This window comes from Capricornis sumatraensis, chromosome 13 (assembly GCF_032405125.1).
Source record: "Capricornis sumatraensis isolate serow.1 chromosome 13, serow.2, whole genome shotgun sequence".
In the NCBI taxonomy this organism is placed as follows: domain Eukaryota; kingdom Metazoa; phylum Chordata; class Mammalia; order Artiodactyla; family Bovidae; genus Capricornis; species Capricornis sumatraensis.
The window spans coordinates 50,317,501-50,339,784 of record NC_091081.1 but is presented as its reverse complement, the minus strand read 5'-3'; the positions used below and the strand labels follow the sequence as shown (position 1 = coordinate 50,339,784).

The following is a 22,284-nucleotide window of genomic DNA, read 5'->3' as shown; positions in this document are numbered from 1 at the left end:
CTTTGTGTCTGCACACAATGAGTGATTCCCAGACTCCGGGCGGCGTGGGGTGGGGAGCGGGGGGGATACTTTCTACCGGACCGATCCCCAGACAGACTCCGGCCCTCACCTCAGATTCAGAGGGCGGCCTGTCTGCGGCCTGGCGGCCCAGCCCCTCGGAGAAGAGCAGGTAGAGCCCGCCGGAGACCCAGCAGCCGTGCCCGCGTCCGGCCCTCCGCACGACAGACACTAGCATCCCCGCCGCTCCCTTGAGAGGCTCCAGCATCCCTCGGCCTGGAAGTTCCGGGCGGCCTCGACTCCTGAGCCAGGATCCACACTGGTTCCGCAGCCTCGATCCGCAGGGCTGGGTCGAAGAGCCGCGCCGCCAGATGTCAGGGCTGCGGCTGCTAAGCGCCGGCCTCCGGGCAGCGAGCTCCCGGCCGCGCCCCGGGAGCCCAGCCCCGCCCGAATGGGGACCGGAGGACACGGCTAGCCGAGCGGATCTGAGGCAACCTCTGCCCGGCTCCAGCCCCATGCACCTTCCCAGCCGCCCCAGGAGAAAGCCGGGGATGGGAGAAAGGGCGGCGGGAGGGCGGCGTGCCCTCCGCCCTCTGCTGCCCGCGGGCTCTCCCTGCGTGCAGGGGTTGTTCAGCGCCCTGGGGGCCTCAGCCCTAAGCCATCCGCCGCGCCCGCCGCAGGCCGGGTGCGGCCTTCTGGCTCTGTTAGCAGGCACAGCCCCGCGCCCTTCCGGCTCCCAGGCTCTGCTATTTCAAGAATTTTAGGGGGGAAAATGTGCACTGGCGAGGTGGGGGCCCACGCAGCCTGGGAAACTCGTGAAGCAGGCTGGCAGGCGCGGCCTGGATGCAGTGACCTCTGTCCCCTAACGGTCTCCCCAGCTTTGCTGATCGCAGAGAGGGAGTGGGGGGCTTTTTCTGTCTCCCAAATTTACTCTGAAATCGAGCCTCTGGTGAGTGAAGGTCCACATGATTATATCACGTCCATAGCAGTCGCGCTGTGTCCTATATGGGTACGGGGTACCCGCGACGCAGACACTGAGGTCCCCAGAGACGCAGAGTCTCTTGGCCCCAGGGCTTATGCTTGTTTTCTGTATGGAACAGGCCTCCGAATTCCTCCAGGAACGTCTCAGTAAGTAGGGGTGTGTGTGCGTGTGTGTGTAATGATTCCCATGACCTGACAGATGTGTTATAAGACCAAATGGACTTAAGTGCAATAATAGATCGTGTACTTGTAGATACCTTTTAAAATAGATAATGAAATTTCTGCAATCTTGAAGATCAACTTGTCAAAGCATAATATTTCCAGTCCTCGTTTAATTAAAAAACTTGCACTTCTGTAGAGATTCGATGGACATTTCTAGCTAGCACCTTTGGAGTTCCAAATTGAATCTCCATTCATTTTCACAATGGAACACTTGTCAGAGGAACTGCCATTGCAGGTCACTCTTCCTCAAAACTGTAAGCTGCCTCCAGGCAGGGAGAGTAAGTACTCAATAAATGATTGTTAAATGATTACACCACCCCCTCCAATCCTTACATTTTCTATAAATTCTAAAGGAGGAATGTAGGAAGGGGGCGGTGGGGATGAAAGATACCAAATAAAAGTGAACGACTTAGTAGTCCAAGCTGGGGCATATTTGCAAGACAGTGATAATGCTTAGAATCAATTTGTTAATCAAATCTTTTTGGTTTTAGGACTATCATGGGCAGGAAGTGGAACTGATCCACATTCTCTGGCTTTTTTTTTTTAGCCAATAAGTGGATACATTTATTTCTTTGGATATATTTTGCATTCTTCTCTTTCTTTTTTTTCTTTCTATATATTAGGTATGGTGTAAGCCATTATACTTGAAAATATACCTTTGCTGGCCTTTGAAACCTTAGATGTTTTGGATTTACTGATAGCTAATCTCATATTTCTCTTTTTATATTTTCACTGGCATCCTACAATAACATACATTGGAGAAATCTGGTTTAGATACCTAAAAATACTTCACTTGGGCACATGACCTACAAATACTAAAATCTATTAGCTGCCTTAATTGTTGCCTTTTAGCTCTCAATGATACTTTTGTATCTTTGCTCCTTAGCCTTTGAGTGTACTTCACAGACTCTTCTGTTCCTAAATATTTGAAGAACCTGTGTTGTTAATAGGTAATATCAGCACACACATGCTGTATTTAGTTGTTAATCGTTTTCATAAAGGGTTCATTTTGTGCCCACTCATATAATGGCAGTTAAACATTGCCGTCACTGATGCATTACAAAACATTCATTCTGGACAACATACTGTCTAGAATGTTTTCTACTAATACTAGAAATCTCTAAACACCTCATCACTATCATTGTTTCTGAAGCCTTTTGTCTAATTTTAGACTACTAAAAAATATTTGTTTTAGTCTGAACTTTAGGCTTACGCACTTGAATTTTTGTACTGCTTTTACTGTTTTGTTCAAGTGCCAAGTATCCATTCTTTTCAGGTTGTAAATAAAATATGGTTCAGAATACCATCTCTATTTACAGCTCCAGGAAAAAAATGCTGTTAAACTTATAACTCTAGATAACCTTATTCTTTTATTTTAGCAATTTTACCTCCGTTGTGATTTTTAATGAAGTCTTTATTGCTTTTTTTTTTTCTTGACCTACTTTCAAGAGCTTTCATATACAACGTGTTTTCAGTGGTGGTGATTTCTGTAGTGTGTAGGAGAGTCTTAAATCGCGGTGGAACAGATTAGTTGGCTATCATTTATTCCAGAAATGTCTTCATGGTTTCAAATCACCTGGTTCCAACGTCCACAGTTTCACAGTCTGAAATCTTTTAAGCTCTGCTTTTCATGGGTTTGCTCCGTTGTCTAGACTGAGGACTGACTGGACCTCATTCTGCTGTGATCCAATTGTTATTTTTCTTTGTTGCCTCCACCCCCTAGAGATTGTGTTTCCAAGGGAGAGGCGTTCTTGGGGCTGCAGAAGAGAGTGGGACGAGATCGGGTACCTCAGGCAATAGGAGGAGATCCCTCCTCCGCATCCCGGTGAGAAGTTGGGGACAATTTTGACAGTTCAGTCTCGCTTAGGCTCTCGGGCTTGTGGTCCATGGGTCGGTTTTACCTGCTCCCACTTCCCCTGCCTCTGGCCTGCCTTCGGGCCAATCGCAAATGCAGCCCTCACCCCACCCCACCCAGAGCGCTCCCTCACCCGTTCTCTTGGGGAACTGGGGCATGTGTCCATAGAAGACTTCGGGGACTGGGGAAAGCCACGCCGGGATCCGGACGCTCGAAAGGGCAGCCCCTCCCTAGGCTTTTCCCCGCGTCGCGGCGCCCACGTGACCGAGAACAGGCCTCCACCGGCCCGCCCCTTTCGTCCGCTGCTGCCCACTTCCCGCTCGCGGTAAGTAAACCGCGGTTTTCCGCACCGCCCAACCCCGCCCTCCTCCTTTCCCCTTCCCTTCACCTCCCTCCGGCTCCCTCGCACCACTCTACCCGCCCCCCATCTTCCCCACCGGGCCCTTTGTACGTGCTCGGCGGCGTGCGAGCGCGCCCGGCACGTGACCCCTCCGAACGTGGCATTGTGTTATCACGTGACCCAGGTGCGTACGCGACGGAGCGGGGTGTGAAGATGGCGGACGAAGAGGCCGAGCAGGAGAGGTTGAGTCGCGGCGGAGGCGGCTGCGCCGCGGAGCTGCAGCGCCTAGGCGAGCGGCTCCAGGAGCTGGAGCGGCAGCTGCGGGAGAGCCGGGTGCCGGCCGTGGAGGCGGCTACGGAGTACTGTCAGCAGCTGTGCCAGGTGAGGGCGCCTGGGGTCCCCTCCCCCTTTCCCCCTGCTAGAGGGGGAAGAGGGCGAGCGAGCGCCTGGCGGCCGAGCGGTGGTCGGCGCTGCCTTGGCATCGTCGGCGCCGCCGCCCGGGCGGGAGCGGCGAGTACCAGGAAGGCGCCTTTGTGTGGCTGCCGTTGTGGCGGTTGTTGTCGGCTGGGGGAAGGGAGTTGTGGTCAGGATGGAAAATCCCCCCTCCTCCTTCCTTCCCCGAACTCGGGACTGCGCGGTCCCCGAGACCAAGAGATGCGGACGGGGAGGTCTGGAGCCCTCCCCGCTGTGGGAGAGGGTAAGCGGGGAATGGAGGCCAGGCTCGCTTCCTCCTCTTATTGTGCACTGGGGATTACCGCGCCCCGCGCCTCTGCGCCCCTGCTTCCCACTCCGACGGGCCTGCGCCCCCACTGGTTTGATTCCTTTGCCTCCGCTAGCTTGCTTTCATCCGTCCCGCCCCCCGGTCCCGTTCTTGCTGTCTCCCGGCCTTTGTTGTTCGAGTTTCGCTTTAGGACTGAAGGGGCCTTTGTTGATGTTCCGAGGAGCAGTCCCCGCCGACCCCTTCTAGCCGGCGAGACGTTCGGGGGTAGGGGGGCGGAGGTTGTCCCCTCCTGCCTTTACTTGCTAGGAGCCCCGCTTCCATGGTAAAGGTTGCTCTCCTCGGCGGAGAGAAGCTGTGTGTGTATCCTAGGGTCGAATGTCCCTATGGGGTGGCTTCTCCAGAGTCCGCTTCTCTTTTGCTTTCACCCTTGGAGGAGTGTGCTTTCCTCTCTGCCCTTCCTTCCCCCGTCTACCCACCTCCCTATCACTTGGAGCCGTCCCTGTTTGGTCTCCCGGTGGAACGGAGACGGTTATGTGGACCCGTGCTCAGGTCAGTTTCAGGCCTTACCCTCCTTTATTTTGCAACAAGGACACTGCTTTCCAGTAACTGCGTTCTAACCAGGATTTGGAATGTTAATAGCACTGTTTGCTTGATAGAAATCGAGGAGTTTGTGTCTACATTTGGACTTGATTACATACCCTCCAGTTAAGTTTGAAATTTCAAGGTGCTGCTGCTGGCTATGGTGAAGATGTTGGTTAGATTATTTTCTTGAGGAAGCAAAGGAATTTATACGGGTCGCATTTCGAGTTAGTTTGTGAACACATTATAGAAAAGTTGTTTCGGAAAGATACTGAACTTAAGGTGGAACAATGGTGGGCCGTTTTAGCATATCAGAGCCGATCACATTTTCACTTAATTTTTAGTCTCCACGTTCTGAAATCTTTACAAGATCAGGGATACTTGATCCCATACTCAAAATTCTTCATTGTTTTTTGCACCTTATTGTCACAGATTATTTGATAGTGGTTCATTTTCTTGAAACAAGCAAACTAAAAACGAATTTGTGAGACCGCAAGGTGACTTTCTGGGAATAAATGCAATGTGAAAGCCACCCACTTAAGGTAATATAGGTCTGGTGAATACCTATGGCATAATCAGAGATTATGTCATTCCTTTAAATCCTAGGTTTAAAGAACTGTTGAAATTTACTAATCTCACTATCCTGACTGTAACCACTCATTCCTAATTGGCCTTGTAGATATTAAAGTTTATCTTAGATTTTTTGTTTTAAAAAGCCACAAAACTTTAGTAAGATATGCATAAAAGGAGCTCTTTCATTTGTAAGTGAAGTTAGCTTTTTAGTCCGTGAAAAGTGTATCTTTGCTGAAAGACATTTTTCAGGTAACAGTTTCCACTGATGGATTTAAGGCTGATTACTGTAAATACTCTCGACCAGCTGTAATTATAAGCAGAATTAATATTTCTGGGAAAGTGAAGTCTCATGCAAGTTGTCTTCATCTGGAGGGTGTGCAACATAGATAGTTGTCACTTTAAAATGATTTTTATTGTATGAAGCAGTCTTCCTTTTTTGTCAACATGAAAGTAATTTCTTGTAGCAGTTTTAAGTGTTCAGTCTTACAACATGTACATTGTTTTTACTGACCAGTGCTACTTGAAATAGTAATAAAACAAATGCTGGGTTGGTGAATTTCAAAAATAATGAAGTATTGCAAGCACTAAAATCCCACAGTAATGTAACTGCATTTAAAAGTGATCTCCATTATTTGAATATGAGGGTGTATCTGATGTTTCAGATCCGCTATAGAACATTTTCTATATGTATGTGTGTATATATATTTGGTTACCTATTTGGTCTTGCCAGATGGGAGGTAACTGGAAACAATTGTTTCTTTAAAATTGTATCATAGCCATTGTTACTTAACATTTCAGATAGGAATTGCCAGCAATGGTTAACAAACAATTACAGAATTTATTAGAGCGGTCTAAAAACAGTGCTAGAAATACTAGGAGCTAGAAATTGCATCTACCTTTATTATTTAGCTCTCTCTATCTGAGGTTTCCTTGTAAAACTGGGATATTCACATGCTTCAGGAAGGCAGAGATGAATAAATATTTCTCAGTTAGGGTGCTTCAGAGTTAACATTCTGTAAGTGTTGATGCTTAGTGCTTGTGTAATCCTCATTGTTGCATTTATTTTAAAATATGACTTAGTTTATATCCCGGATTTTTTTTTACCTCAACAAAAGGTGAATTCTGGAGAATGAAATGAAACCAACAGAAATAAAGTTGCTTACTCTTTTCTGTTATAGATTTTTCTTTCTTTTTGAATGAGGTATAGGAGAGTAACAGATTTCTTGAGTTCTGAGAAGAACTCTTTCATTTCTAAAATAGAAATGAAAAAAGTTTACATTTTTCTTATTGTTAACAGTATTGTTTGCTCTTTATATTGGTTCGCTTCCTGGAAGCATGCCTCACTTTTTCATGAGCATTTGCTTTAAGATTAAAAGGAAAAGGAGGGGAAGGTGGTAGAGGATGGGCACATGGGAGTGTCTGTAAAGAAAAATCTTAGATTTCTTTATATCTATATAAGCTAGTTGTAATCTGGATAATGCTTACTTTTTAAAAAACCAAATTAGAATAAAAATATCTGTATCATTATTATATATAAAAACTGATTGTAGTTGGGACTTGGGACTCTCTATTGTATTAGACTAGACCAGCATTCACTCACACATTCAGCATTATTATTGAATACCTGCACCGTGGACCAGGCAACCATGAGTGTGGTCCTTGGTCACAAGGATTCTACAGTCTCTGGAGAAAGACAGACAAATGATTGAAGCAAAATGTGATTTATATCTTTTATACGGAACACTGTTTATTTGGAAGTTTCAGCAGAAGCATTCCAGTAGAAGAATTGTTCTGAAAGGATTTTAAAATGACTGTTCATTTAAAAAGTTATGCCCTTGTAATAGTTGAAGAATGAGTTGTTGGAGCATGGTGTTTGTTGACAGCATTATATGCTGGACTGGATGACTGCTTGATGAATAATGACTTTTTTGGTTATTATCAAAACTGATTACCATTTTTTAAAATTTTTAAAAATATTTTTTATTTATTTGGCTGTGCCGGGTTCAGTTGTGATACGAGATCTTCAGTCTTCATTGCTACATGTGGGATACTTAGTTGTGGCATGCAGGATCTAGTTCTTGAATTGGGAGAGTGGAATCTTAGCCAGCGGACCATGAGGGAAGTCCCTAATAATCATTTTAAAAGGTGGAATTGCTGTTGTGGAAATTCAGTTGCATATCATACACACACACACACACACATATCTCATACCTTTGTTCATACCGTAATTCATATAAGCAGTGCTTCTCAGCTAGGCATAGTGCTTTTTCCCGCTACATTTCTCTCTTCAAGGACATTTGGAAATATGTGGGGTCAGTTGTTTGGTTGCTCCAGTGACTGGGGTTGTGATAACTGGCATTTAGTGCTCATGGGCCATGGATGCTATGTTTTCTGAAGTCACCAGGACAGTTGCACACCATTAAAATGTACTGCTTTGCCTAAAGACCCACAGTGCCCTTCTGAGAAACAGTGGCAAGAAAGAAAAGGAATATATTAATGTTTTTGGTTGTTGTGTTTTTTACATTAATATATAGGTATATTGGGCTTCCCTGCTGGCTCAGACAATAAAGAAACCACTTGCAATGCTGGAGACCTGGGTTTGATCCCTGGGTTGGGACGATCTCCTGAAGGAGGGCATGGCAACCCACTCCAGTATTCTTGCCTGGACAGTCCCCCATGGACAGAGGAGCCTGGCAGGCTACAGTCCACGGGGTTGCAGAGTCAGATATGACGGAGCAACTAGGCACATAGGTATATTAAGAGATGTAGTTAATCTGGAACAGATCCAGGCCAGTGCTTTTTGACCATTGTGTAAATGCACACTGAGCTTCAGTGCACGTTGAACGTGAGCATTTCTACTTTCTTAGCAGAAATTACAAGCAATTACTTAATTACTCAAACAATTCACTTTTACTAAGTTAAAAAGGGTGGCAAATTCAGCATACTTAGTTGACCTGATTAAAGCAGAGATTTGACCTTTTGATATCACTGAAATTCTGTGCTTATAAGAAGATACAAGAGACTAATAAGACGTAAGCGAATAAGAAGATTTAAATATCACTTTAGGTACATCCTTGGCGGTCCAGTGCTTAGATTTCTTCTTCTACTGCAGGGGGCGTGAGAGTCAATCCCTGGTCTCACAGGTGAGCTAAGATCTCACATGCCAAGTGGCAAAGCATTGTTCCCTCCTCACCCCAACCCCCTGGAAAAGAAAAGATTTAAATGTCACTTCAAGATGACCGTTGAAAAGAGTCAAAAGGCTGTGTATCACTAACATACTTGCTTTATTTTTTATTCTTTTTTTAAATTGAAAATGTGGTATGTTAAAATGATTTTTTAAAAGACAAATGCTGAAAACTTGATCTCCTTCCCACCCTAGGTGTCCAGTCACCTTCTACAAAGAGAGTCCCTTAATAGTATTTTAAGGATCTTTCCAGAAATGCCGTTTACTCTTTTAAGAAAAAATTTAAAAATGAGGGCATAGTGTACAGTGCCTCTTTGTTTCACCCCCCCAAAAAAAAGATATCTGAGAGCATTTTGTAGCTGTACGTGTAAACCTGTGGCTTTCTGTTTTAAATTGTATATTGATTCTAGTCTGTGTCTTATTCAGTTAATTGTTGGTGATTATTTAAAAGAATAATTTAATTTCATGTGCAGTAGTTTCAGTAAAATTCAAAATAGGTAGTAAGCACATCAGCCTGGGGTATCAGAAGGCTTTATTGAAGAGATGGGATTTGACTTAGACCTTAATGCCTTTATTAACTATGTTTAGTGCCTTATTGGTGTAAGAAACAAAAATGAAATTAAAACCATTGAGAGCTACTAAGTTAAAATTGTGCAGTTACAGTATATGTTTGTATATGTTTCTTTCATCTATTTGATACAAGTTGATTCTTTTGTCTGCATGTTATGCTTCTTTTTAATTGTGGCAAGAATTTTGAAAATTGTTAAACTTCTTGAGAAACCAGACTTGACTGTTGGAGACTATCTTAAGTTAATTTGTAGGTCACTTCAAATCAGAAGAAAAGATGGCTTGCTTGTTAATTAGTGATAATTACTTTAGGTATTGAGGGAGTAATAAGTCATTTAAACTTCAAAAGTTTAGGTAATGCTCAGGGGAAATAATTTAAGTGTTCATAATTAGAATGATTGCATGCTACAGACATTAAATTCCGCTTTCCAGAATATACTTTTACCAGGTTTAGCAAAGGAAAGCTTTACCAAATTTTGCTTGTCTCCTTCTTAACACTTCTTGGTCCTAACTTAAAATGGGGGAAGGGAAGATGTATTCTGCAATTGCCATTCATAATATTTTATATTACTAACCTGCAAAACCAAGGATTTTTGAAAATACATGGTCTTAACTATGAAACTGCTGCTGTACTTATTTTCCTTGAGATTCTGTCAAAGTTGAGAAATTACCTTATTTTTCTCAACTCCCACACAAATTCAGTTCATAAAATTAACCAACCAATATGTGAGTAGCCTTGGTTCTAAAATGGAAAGTTACTTATTATTAATGTGTTTGTCAGATACCCTGTGTAACTTTTAACTATGTATTTTCCAGGAGAATCTCTTGATTCATTGTTTCTCTTTTAGCATTTAGAGTTGCACAGTGTACCTCATTAGAAAAAATGTTACCTTTCCCACCTTACCTATATTTAGCCAAGATTTTTTAAAATTCAATCAAATACGTATATATTTTTAAATTTATTTTAAACAAATATTTAAATTCCTCTTATATAGGAGCACTAAGAGAGCTATGGAGACTTGTAACATAGAGTTTATAAAATCTGGCACATATATTCATAGTTAAGTAATACTATTAGATAGTAAAGTACCTGGTGATACAGTAAATAGAGTGTGAATTAAGAAAAACTAGAGCATTTTGAAATTACTTAAATTAGCTAAAAATTGAACAGGAAAGGAAAGCACTGTTTACATTGGGTCTTAAATGTGGGTAACTAATGTTAGGAGGATGAGAATAAACCTCAGAAAACTGGAACAATTTTGGCATCTTGGAGAAAATGTCAGGGGCTGAGATGAAAAATAGGATAGAAAAGGTAGATTAGAACCAGTTTAAGGGTGTAAGATCCAAACCAAGGGATTTTAACTGATTTTGTAAGTGTAGATGATATATGGTTACCATTTCCTGAAGACTTGTGCTTCCAACTTTGTGGTCCTGGCATATTTAGAAGTTCAGAATCTTACAGCCTTTGTTTTTTCTTGAAATACCCTGTATCAGTTAATGCCAGGTAACTACTCAAATACAGTGGCTCTGAAAGAGTAGCCTCTTTTTTACTACTGTTATCAAGTTTACGGGTCTGATGGATAGTTCTGCAGTCAGCTGGTTGGTTGTCTGAACTGAATGATCCCAGATGATCCCACTCATGTCTTGTGGTTGGTGGTTTGGTTGAGGAGTCCCAGTTAAGTTGGCTCGTCTCTGCTTCACTCTTACCGTCTATCCTCTAGTGAGGTAGCCTGAATTTCTTCACTTTACAGCAGGAATGCTGGTTCCCTCGAACAGCTGCTTTCTAAGCTTCTGATTGTATCATGACCCACTGGCTCAACAAGTAGTCAAAATCAGCCTCTTTGTGGATATAGGGAGATGTGGTTTTTCAGGGACCAATTTTATAACAATCTGTGACATATCCTGATGGTGTAATCACTCACCTAGAGCCAGACATCCTGGAGTGTGAAGTCAAGTGGGCCTTAGGAAGCATCACTACAAACAAAGCTAGTGAGGTGATGGAATTCCAGTTGAGCTATTTCACATCCTGAAAGATGACGCTGAGAAAGTGCTGCACTCAATATGCCGGCAGATTTGGCAAACTCAGCAGTGGCCATAGGACTGGAAAAGGTCAGTTTTCTTTCTAATCCCAAAGAAAGACAGTGCCAAAGAATGTTCAAACTACCACACAATTGCACTCATCTCACATGCTAGCAAAATGATGCTCAAAATTCTCCAAGCCAGACTTCAACAGTACATGAACTGTGAACTTCCAGATGTTCAGCTGGTTTTAGAAGAGGCAGAGGAACCAGAGATCAAATTGCCAACATCTGTTGGATCATCGAAAAAGCAAGAAAGTTCCAGGAAAAAAAAATCTATTTCTGTTTTATTGACTATACCAAAGCCTTTGACTGTGTGGATCACAACAAACTGTGGAAAACTCTTCAAGAGATGGGAATACCAGATCACCTGACCTGCCTCCTGAGAAATCCTTATGCAGGTCAAGAAGCAACAGAACTGGACTTGGAACAACAGACTGGTTCCAAATCGGGAAAGGAGTACATCAAGGCTGTATATTGTCACCCTGCTTATTTAACATATATGCAGAGCACATCATGAGAAACACTGGACTGGATAAAGCACAAGCTGGAATCAAGACTGTCAGGGTCAATAATCTCAGATATGCAGATGACATCACGCTTATAGCAGAAAGCAAAGAAAAACTAAAGAGCCTCCTGATGAAAGTGAAAGAGTGAAAAAGTTGGCTTAAAATTCAACATTCAGAAAACTAAGATCATGGCATCTGGTCCTATCACTTCATGGCAAGTAGATGGGGAAACAGTGGAAACAGTGACAGATTTTATTTTGTGGGGCTCCCAAATCACTGCAGATAGTGACTGCAGCCATAAAATTAAAAGACGCTTGCTCCTTGGAAGAAAAGTTATGACCAACCTAGACAGCTTATTAAAAAACAGAAACATTACTTTGCCAACAAAGGTCCATCTAGTCAAAGCTATGGTTTTTCCAGTAGTCATCTATGTATGTGAGAGTTGGACCCTAAAGAAAGCTGAGTGCCAAAGAATTGATGCTTTTGAACTGTGGTGTTGGAGATGACTCTTGAGAGTCCCTTGGACAACAAGGAGATCAGGCAGTCCATCCAACAGGAAATCAGTCTTGAATATTCATTGGAAGGATTGATGCTGAAGCTGAAACTCCAATACTTTGACCATTTGATGCGAAGGACTGACTAATTAGAAAAGACCCTGATGCTAGGAAAGATTGAAGGCAGGAGGAGAAGGGGATGACAGAGGATGAGATGGTTGGATGGCATCGCTGACACAATGGACATGAGTTTTAGTAAGCTCTGGGAGTTGGTGATGGACAGGGAGGCCTGGCACTCTGCAGTCCATGGGGTCGCAAAGAGTTGGACATGACTGAGCAACTGAATTGAACTGAACGACATATCCCACTTGCGTTTATTCTTCTTTGCAATTCCGGGCACTTTTATGGGTCAGAATTTTATTCTGTATAGCTTCACCTCTGCTTTCTTCTCACATATATTCTGTGATATTCAAAGATATTCAAAGATTATTAGATTTTCAAATCATATCTAATTGCCCCTTTTCTCTCTGGTTGGCAAAAAGCATTTCATTCCTGCTTTCTAATCTCAGTCTCCAAATATAAAGGCGTCCTACCCCATCATTGTACCTTTGGAAAATTTATGGAGCAACCTCTCATTTCCCATGGTTCTTTTCCCTGACGTTAAACCTAGTCTGTATTTGGTGTCTTGTGTTGTCTCTCTGCCTTACACAATTTAATAATAGCAGTATAGTTCTTGTCCTAATGTTTGAACTTATTTTTTCTTAACTGATAAACTTCTTTTAACCTGTCATTCAGTTTGTGAAATTCTCCCAGCATCCTGCTTTTAACCTTCTACCTCAGTGACAGTCCAGTACTCGTGACAGTTTTTTTCAAGTTGGTGTTTGCAGAAACTCAAGAGTGTAGATTTTAGAGTTACTCAGCTCAGAGTAAGATGTAATTTTTTTTTACTTCACCACTTAGTTGTCCACTGAAACAAGATTGGCAGACAGAAATACTTACCTTTACTATGTGTGATCCATTCTGTATTCATTTATTATTTTTTTAAAGCTGCTGTTGATTTTGTTATCCACTAATTCATCATAACCAACAAACTGGAAAACACTACTTTCAGGAAATTACTGGGCACCATTCACTAATAAGCACAAACCCAGGTAGCCCTTTGTTGTAAGGTGGCCTTCTAGTCTAGTTGATTCAGAACATGCATATATTTTTATTTTTGAGGAGCATCAAAATTAAAGTATAATTTAAAATTTCTTGTAATGAATGCTAAAAACCCAGCATATGTCCAGGGAATCAATTTGAGAAATGTTGGTACATAGGCTCAAATCCACATTGAAGCTTGAGCCCAGTGATCTCCATGCTTTGTTACTACTTTTTTTTCACACTTTCACTATTCACCAGGAATTTTCTGCTCCATCTAAATTGTTCATTCTTCATTTTACTGCTTTTGTGACTTTGTTCAAAGGAGCAGTGTTATGCAGTGAAAAGTCAGATGTCTTTGAGTTCAGATAGGAGGCCTACAACAATCCACACAAGGTTTTAGCTCATACTTTGGGGTGAGGATGAAGCTTGGCATTAGAGACTAGACTGAACAGATTGAAGAGGAAAAAAATTAATGTTCAAAGCAGGCACTATTAGATGCTTTACTAACAGTGAATTGTTTAATCTGAAGACCTATGAGGTCATAGGATTAAGAACTGTTTACTCTGTTTAAATGTTTGTTTACCCAAATTGCCTCTTAAGATCTCATCTTTGCCATATAATGCTTGTTTATTATGACATTGATTTATCAGAAAATGTTCAGTGTTGTCAGGCATTTATTTAGGAAGACTGAACTATGTGGATAAATGGTCAAAATGAAGCAGTTCTTTACAACACGATTTTCAAATATATGGATAATGTATTCGTGTGGAAGATTTGGCATCCTTATTGATGCCTGACATATAGGCAGTGTTACAGTGTGTGTTCAGTTACCTAGTCATGTCCAACTGTTTGCAACCCCATGGACTGCAGCATACCAGGCCTCCCTGTCCCCTCACCATCTCCAGAGGTTTGGTAGGCAATGTTATTTATGTTCTAAGTTTATCACTCCTAGATACAAGCTTTATTTACTTTTTTTTTTAAACTATTATTTATTTATTTGGCCGGATCCGGTCTTAGTTTTAGCATGTGGGATCTTAGGGCACTGGGGCTCAGTAGCTGTCATGTGGCCTTCGTTGCTCTGCGGCATGTAGGCTCCTAGATCAAATCTGAGTCCCCTGCATTGGAAGCGGAGAGTCTTAACCATGGGGCTGCTAGGGAAGTCCCAGATTTTACATTTAGAGAGAGGTAATCTAAATTAAAAATAATAATTAATTTGGTTGTCATTCCGATTAGTTTGGGGGTGTTTGTTTGGCCTCTTAGCTGCTGACCAGGGATTGAACGCACATGCCCCAGTCAGTATCCCCCCCACCCCTGCTATGAAAGTGCTGAACCCTAACCACTGGACTGCCAGGGAACTCCCCTAATCAGTTCTGTAGAGATACTGGAAAGCTAGCATAACAAATATTTAAATCAAGTCCTATAGTAATTTTGACTTACCAAAGTTAATGAAGCAGATATTTGTGATTTTAAGAGAAATTTATTTCCAGTAAATCAGGATGGTTGTGTTTGCTTCTTCTTTTAGATTAGCCATTATTGTCAAAAGCAGGCATTTAGCATTTTTACTTGTATAAAATAAATAGCTTACATTTTGTGTTTTCTAGATAAACATTTGTACATATTCTTGATCATTTCCTAATTTCTGTAAATATAAGAAGTCCCATTTAACATAAACTTTAAAACACCATTATACACTTAATTCAAAAGCATGAGTATTTTTGTCAGTTTATAGTCTGAAAAGTGTAGATTTTTATTTTCTGAACAAAACTTGCACTAGATTATATTTCAAAAGAATAAAACATGAAGCTTAATAGAACACCTATTAAAAATTAATGGGCTTTCCAGGTGGCTCAGTGGTAAAGAATCCACTGGTCAGTGCTGGAGACGCAGGTTCAGTCCCTGGGTTGGGAAGATCCCCTGAGTTGTTGTTCAATTGGTCATTCATGTCTGACTCTTTGCAACCCCATGAACTGCAGCATGGCAGGCTTCCCTGTTCTTCACAGGCTCCCAGAGATTGCTGAAACTAATGTCCATTGAGTCACTGATGCCATTCAACCATCTCATCCTCTGTTGTTCCCTTCTCCTCCTGCCTTCAATCTTTCCCAGCATCAGGGTCTTTTCCACTGAATTGAGTCTTCGCATCAGGTGCCCAAAGTATTGGAGGTTCAGCCTCAGCATCCCTCCCTCCAATGGATGGATATTCAGGGTTGATTTTCTTTAGGATTGACTGGTTTGATCCCTTACAGTCTAAGGGACTCTCAAGTGTCTTCTCCAACACCACAGTTCAAAAGTACCAATTCTTCGGCACTCAGCCTTCTTTATGGTCCAACTCTAACCATCCATACATGACTACTGGAAAAACCATAGCTTTGAATAGACAGACCTTTGTCAGTTCCCTGAGTAGGAGGTGACAATTCATTACAGTTGCCTGGAGAATCCCTATGGACAGAGGAGCCTGGCAGGCTACAGTCCATGGGGTTGCAAAGCGTTGGACACAAGTGAGCACAAGCATGACTTAAAATTGATGCTTAAGTAGTTTGTATCTGTAACTTGCCATGACATATCCACTGCATAGTTATATAACTGTATTTTGAATCTTTTTAGGGAAAATTTTTTTAAAAACTGCCGGACTAAAATGGGATATTGCAGATAGCATAACAGACAGTGTGAGTAAAATTTATATCCTCAAACAAATTGATCATGAAGTTCATCATCAGCATGAAGATATTTTATAGGGAGAATATTTGAGTGCCTGTAGGAAGAGTATCTGAATGCTTGTCATAAACTACTGCTTCTTAGTAATTCAGGATTAACCGTAGTAGTATGTAAAGTTGAATATGTTGGCAAGAAATGAGTCAGACTTAGTATATTTAGTATTGTGACCTATTTAGTATTTCTGAAAAGGCAACCTGATGTTGTACATGCTACCTAAAGAGAAATTACTAACACCCAAAAAGACCTTTGAGGATTTACCTGTCTTGAATGAAAACATTTATAGTGTTTGGTACCCCCCTCTCCTTAGAATCATCTTTTGTTTTACTTGATAGGAAAACCTACCCTCTAGATTCTTTCACATATATTTTGCTTGACAGCCCATTAGATACTGTGAGTTAAAGTATTGGAATTCTAAGGACGTTGATTTTCATTTTCATAAAAATTGTTTATTGTGACCCTTGAGATGCTGCCTATGACTTTCCTGTTTCTTTATCCTTGAAATTGAAATGCTGCAGACTTTTGTTGGTTGTTACAAGAATTGATCAAAGGCATGACTATGTAAGGTGATTGTTGTCATATAAAGTAACATTTTAATTTACACTTTGGAAACACCTTTGATGTTTTATATATGATAATGATCTAGCATAATTTTTTTGCATTGATACTATCATTTTTCAAGTCATCTATTATCACTCTGAAAATAGCATTAGATTACTGATTTACCAACTTGGTTGAAGCCTACGTTTTAGAGAACGCAGGATTAGATTTTATAATAACTCATGAAAGATCTTTTTGTCTTTGGAGAAGGGATACATATTACTCAATGTGTGTGAATATGCCAGGAGAAGATTATTGACTTTGCAATGAATATCTTTCCTTTGTCCAAAATTGTAAAACTGGGATTTGAGAGGCTGGGATGAGAGAATCTAGTATTACCTAATAACCAAAAGTATAGATTTTAAACTGTGATTTGAATTCCAGCTCTCTTACTTCTGTGGGACTTCAGGCTTGGTTTTGTGCCTGTGCCCTCATCTCTGGACTAGAAGTAAGAATAACATCTACCTTAAAGATGCGGTGATTAAGATACAATATATGTTGGGCTTTGCATATCATGATGCTAGAAGCACACAGCAAACATTAGCTATTATTAACAATACATTTACAAGGATGAGATCTGAAACTTTCTCTCATAAAAGAATATTTTTCTGTCGCCAAGTCAGGTCTGACTCTTTGTGACCCCATAAGAGAATATTAATCTTAGTAAAATACTCATTAGCTTCTTCTCTAGTGGTTTTCAAACTTAAGAAATGAGGGAACTCCCTTTCCTTCTAAAGTCTGACTTGAAATCTAGATGAGTAAAACAGAAAAGCTACAGCTGCAGAACAGTTTGGTAAGTGTAAGAATCATGTAGAAAATTAATAACACTGTTGCCAGAGATTGTAAAGGGAGTTCAAGCATTGTTCTCTTCAGATGTTAGTTTCTTCTCCGATGGTTCTTTTTTCTTTTCCTTTATTCTACTGCTGCTCTACACTCTCCCAAAAGAGAATGAATGATCTTGTCTTAGAGGTATTAACGAAGCCATCAATGAAGTAATATATTGTATTTAATTTTTCCACACTAAATAAACTCATTTTTTGGCACTTCAGATTATTTACTTCTCTGGAAGCAGGGCACTGATGTAAATATGTCTAAGTAGAGAAACTATTTTATCAGAGAAACAGTAAATGTTAAATAATTGTGAAACTTACACATGGAACAGTCCCACAGGTATACTCAGTGTTTATGTTTAATTCTTTCTGAAAATTTATATTTATATTCCCTCAAATTTCATATTTTTCTCTAAATCATTTATTTTCTTCCTTGGATTTGTGAAGAAGTGACTGTTACCTGGCAAGTGGATCTTTTTTATCTGTGGTCTTCTCAGATAACCTTTCTACTAACCCTAATCCTTGCTCCAGACTGGATGGTCTTTTCACCTGTGCATCTTCTCAGAGAACCTTTCCACTTTCCTATTTCTTTACATTTTTCTTTCCATCATTTCTCTCCTTTAGCTTATAGAGGTGTGTGTGTGTCTTTCTTGTCTCGTTGCTTTGTTGATCATGTCTTCGGATTGTCTTCCTTTTTTCTAACCCCTTCTCTCCACATATGAGGTGTCCCCTATTCTAAAATTTATTTTCTTTTTAATTTTTAACTGGAGGGTAATTGCTTTATAATGTTGCGTTGGTTTCTGCCATACAGCAGTACCTATTAGCCGAAAGTATCCATGAAATTAAAAGACACTTAATCCTTGGAAGGAAAGTTATAACCAACCTAGATAACATTAAAAAGCTGAGACATTACTTTGCCAACAAAGGTCCGTGTAGTCAAGGCTATGGTTTTTCCAGTGGTCATGTACGAATGTGAGAGTTGGACTGTGAAGAAAGCTGAGCGCCAAAGAATTGATGGTTTTGAACTGTGGTGTTGGAGAAGACTCTTGAGAGTCCCTTGAACTGCAAGGAGATCCAACCAGTCCATTCTAAAGGAGATCAGCCCTGGGTGTTCATTGGAAGGACTGATGCTGAAGCTGAAACTCCAATACTTTGGTCACCTCATGCGAAGAGTTGACTCATTGGAAAAGACCCTGATGCTGGGAGGGATTGGGGGCAGGAGGAGAAGGGGACGACAGAGGATGAGAAGACTGGATGGCATCACCGACTCGATGGACATGAGTTTGAGTGAACTCTGGGAGTTGTTGATGGACAGGGAGGCCTGGCGTGCTGAGATTCATGGAGTTGCAAAGAGTCGGACATGACTGAGCGACTGAACTGAACTGATAAATATATAAAACCTCTCCCTCTTGAGCCTCCCCCTGCACCTACTACCAACCCATCCCTCTAGGCCATCACAGAGTGCCAGGGGGGGCTCCCTGTGTTAAGATCCCCACTAGCTATCTGTTTTGCACATTGTAATGTGTTTATGTCAATGCCACTTGATTGATCTCACCCTCTCATTCCCCTGCTGTGTCCACAAGTCCATTCTCCTTGTTTGTGTCTCTATTCCTGCCCTGCAAATAGGTTCATCAGTACCATTTTTAAATGTATTTAACTCTTGTTTTCTAGTCTTTCTTGCCAGGCTTCTTGGGAAAAGTACCCCATATGTTGTCTTTTGAAAATTCTCTGTTGAAGGTCATTTGCTTGGCATATTTGTAACACTTTATTAATTTTAGACCCAAGTAGCAATCCAGCAACTTAGACTATTTCATATGCCTGCACGTTGTGTTTAATAAAATTAAATTGTCAACATTTTAAAAATCATAAGCTTTCATGTTGACATGAGAGTGTTTGATTTCTCCTGGAAAATCAGAAAATTGGGTAATATTGGACCCATTCATGCCTAAAGCTGAAGTGATGCTTGCTCAGCCTCTGTTAACTTTTAAAATGTTTGACCCCATCTTAAGTTGCTCTCCCTTCAATTTATTTACACTGTTCTTCTTTCATCTGCTGGAAATGCATGGTCATTGTTAGCTAATATTAATATATTAGTATTTAAGAGGACTAGACCCAGCATTTCTGAACATTTTTGTGGCATTTCTTCAGTGTTCTTTTCTTCCTTTCACTCTTCATTGGTGACCCTCAACCATTTTTCCCACCTCATCATCATGCCTGAGACAGGACACTAGTCAGAAGGTGGCTTATGTGCCCTAGTTGATAATCCATGCTTTACATACTCATCTTCAGCAGGTATCCACTCTGACAGTATCCCCTGTTGTTCTGGATGCGATTTTCTCTTAGGCCTTGCCACTCTTCTTAGCTCTTGCTTTCTGTTCCCAGCCCCCTGTGGACCCCTTCCTCACGGGAGTTCAGTAGGTACTCTTTTTGTGTTTTTTTCCTTTTTATTTGTTTACTTATTTATTTCTGGCAGTGCTCTGTCTTTGCTGCCGCACTGGCTTTTCTCTAGTTTGCACAGATCGGAGGCTACTCTCTGGGTGCAGTGCTTGGGCTTCTCATTGTGGTGGCTTCTCATTGCAGAGCACAGTCTCTAGGGTGCGTGAGCTTCAGCAGTTGTGGCTCCCACCCTTTGGAGCACAGGCTCAGTAATTGTGGTACACAGGCTTAGTTGCTTCTTGGCATGTGGGATCCTTCCTGATCAGGGATTGACCCATGTCTCCCGTATTGGCAGGTAGATTCTTTACCACCAAGCCATCAGGGTGGCCCCAAGTTGGTATTTCTAATTAAACAAGTCTGAAATTGAACCCATTCATGCTCCTCTCCACTCCCCCACCCCCTACCAAAAGAAAGACTGATGGTATTGGTGTCACTACTCCCCTCCCCCTCAAACTTAGGTTTTGAAACCTTGAGTCATTTTGAGCTCCTCCTTTCACCTCGGCAGCCCAGTCACTGAGTTCTGTTAATTTTATACGCACACTGTTTCTTGTATCCTTTTCTGGTTATGTCTGATATACTATTAGTAACCACTTAGTTTCTTATAACAGAAAAAACCCAACAGAGGTTTTTTCCATGAAGGTACTTTTCTGTCCATTCACTTCGCTAATCTGTTTTCTACATTGTCATTATGTTATCCTTTCAAAACATGGATATCATATTTTTAAAGACTTTTAGAAGGGTAACACAGTGTGGAAGAGTTCAGACACCATGAATTGAAATCCCAGCTCCGCTGTTTACTGGCTATGGGCTCAGTTGCTTAACCTGTTAAATGAGGATAGTTGGATTGTGAGGCATCAGCACAGGACCCATCTCATTAACAAGCATCACATAAACTGCTCTTCCATGAAAAATAAAATTCGAGCTCCTTAGCCTTGCATTCAAGGACTGTCATGACCTGGCATCTAGCATGCCAGCCTGACTGGCAGCCATATCTTATTTCTTTTTTAGGTAAAGCCTTAAGAGTTTGTAGTCTGCTCTCTCACTACAGCTTACATAACTCCCCTCACCTCTGTGCTTTGGCTTTAGCTTTCCCCTTTAGTGTTTCCTGCCTTTATCAGCTCCATTTCTCCGTATGTTTTCTCTTCAATCGTATCAGATTGTTAGTTATTATTATAGTTTTCACGGGGCTTTCCTGTACTTATAAATGGATTTAATGATATATTCCCTATCCTTTTTTAATGAACTGTGTGTGCTTTTCTGACTTTTTATCATAGGTTTTCCATATTAGCATTGTGGTTGTTGCTTCATCCTCTCCCCAGATTGGAGCTCCTTAAAAGCAGGGGCTGTGCCTTATTTTACTGAAGCAGAAGTGGTTAAATCTGTTGAAGTGTCTCCTCTTTTGTTTTCTTGAATAGGTTGGTTTAAATTGTGGGTTGAATTTTGTGCTCCATTACCTACTGAAATTAGGTTTCTTCTGACCACTCTTATTTCATCTCAATTCCGACATTAGTTTTCTGTGTTCAAGCCAAGGGTTCAAATTGATCAAACGTTTTTATAAAGCAAACTTGAGTGTATGTTGAGTAGTAGCTGTCTTAATATCTTGCATTTATTAAGTGCTGGAAGGAAAGTTAAAACCAACCTAGACAGCATATTAAAATGCAGAGACATTACTTTGCTGACAAAGGTCCGTCTAGTCAAGGCTGTGGTTTTTCCAGTGGTGATGTATGGATGTGAGAATTGGACTATAAAGAAAGCTGAGCACTGAAGAATTGATGCTTTTGAAATGTGGTGTTGGAGAAACTCGAGAGTCCCTTGGACTGCAAGGAGACTCAACCCGTCCATCCTAAAGGAAATCAGTCCTGAGTGTTCATTGGAAGGACTGATGTTGAAGCTGAAACTCCAATACTTTGGCCACCTGATGCGAAGAGCTGACTCATTTGAAAAGACCCTGATGCTGGGAGACAATGAAGACAGGAAGAGAAGGGGACAACAGAGGATGAGATGGTTGGGTGGCATCGCCGACTGGATGGACATGAGTTTGAGTAATCTCTGGGAGTTGGTGATGGACAGGGAAGCCTGGCATACTGCAGTCCATGGGGTCGCAAAGAGTTGGACACGACTGAACAACTGAACTGAACTGATTGTATGCAAGCCACTGGTGTATGTGTGTGTGTGTGTCTGTGTGTGTGAGAGAGAGAGACAGAGATGGCATGAAGGACTGAGAGATGAGCTCATTGTAATCTTCAGTCATCCTCTTAGGTGGGTGGATACTATCCCTATTTATATATGAGACTGCTGAGGCACAGATAAGTAACTTGCCCAAGTCAATAAACTCGTTTAATTGAAAAGCAAAACCCAAACTAAGTTAAACATTTTTTTTTTCTTTTTGGGTATTAAAATTTGTTATGTATACAAAGAGAACTTACAATAATAACCTTGAAGCAGAGCAATGAATATAGGCAGTTA

General features: G+C 41.3%; 1 protein-coding gene across 1 annotated transcript in view; it reads left to right on the top strand.

The window, feature by feature from the left end:
* The first annotated feature begins 3,608 nt into the window (after window positions 1–3,608).
* Window positions 3,609–22,284, top strand: part of ZNF292 (zinc finger protein 292) — a 93,681-nt gene continuing 75,005 nt past the window's right edge. Inside the window, exon 1 of the mRNA XM_068985122.1 lies at window positions 3,609–3,776. Within this exon, the coding sequence (XP_068841223.1) occupies window positions 3,609–3,776 (168 nt within the window). The remainder of the gene's footprint in view (window positions 3,777–22,284) is intronic.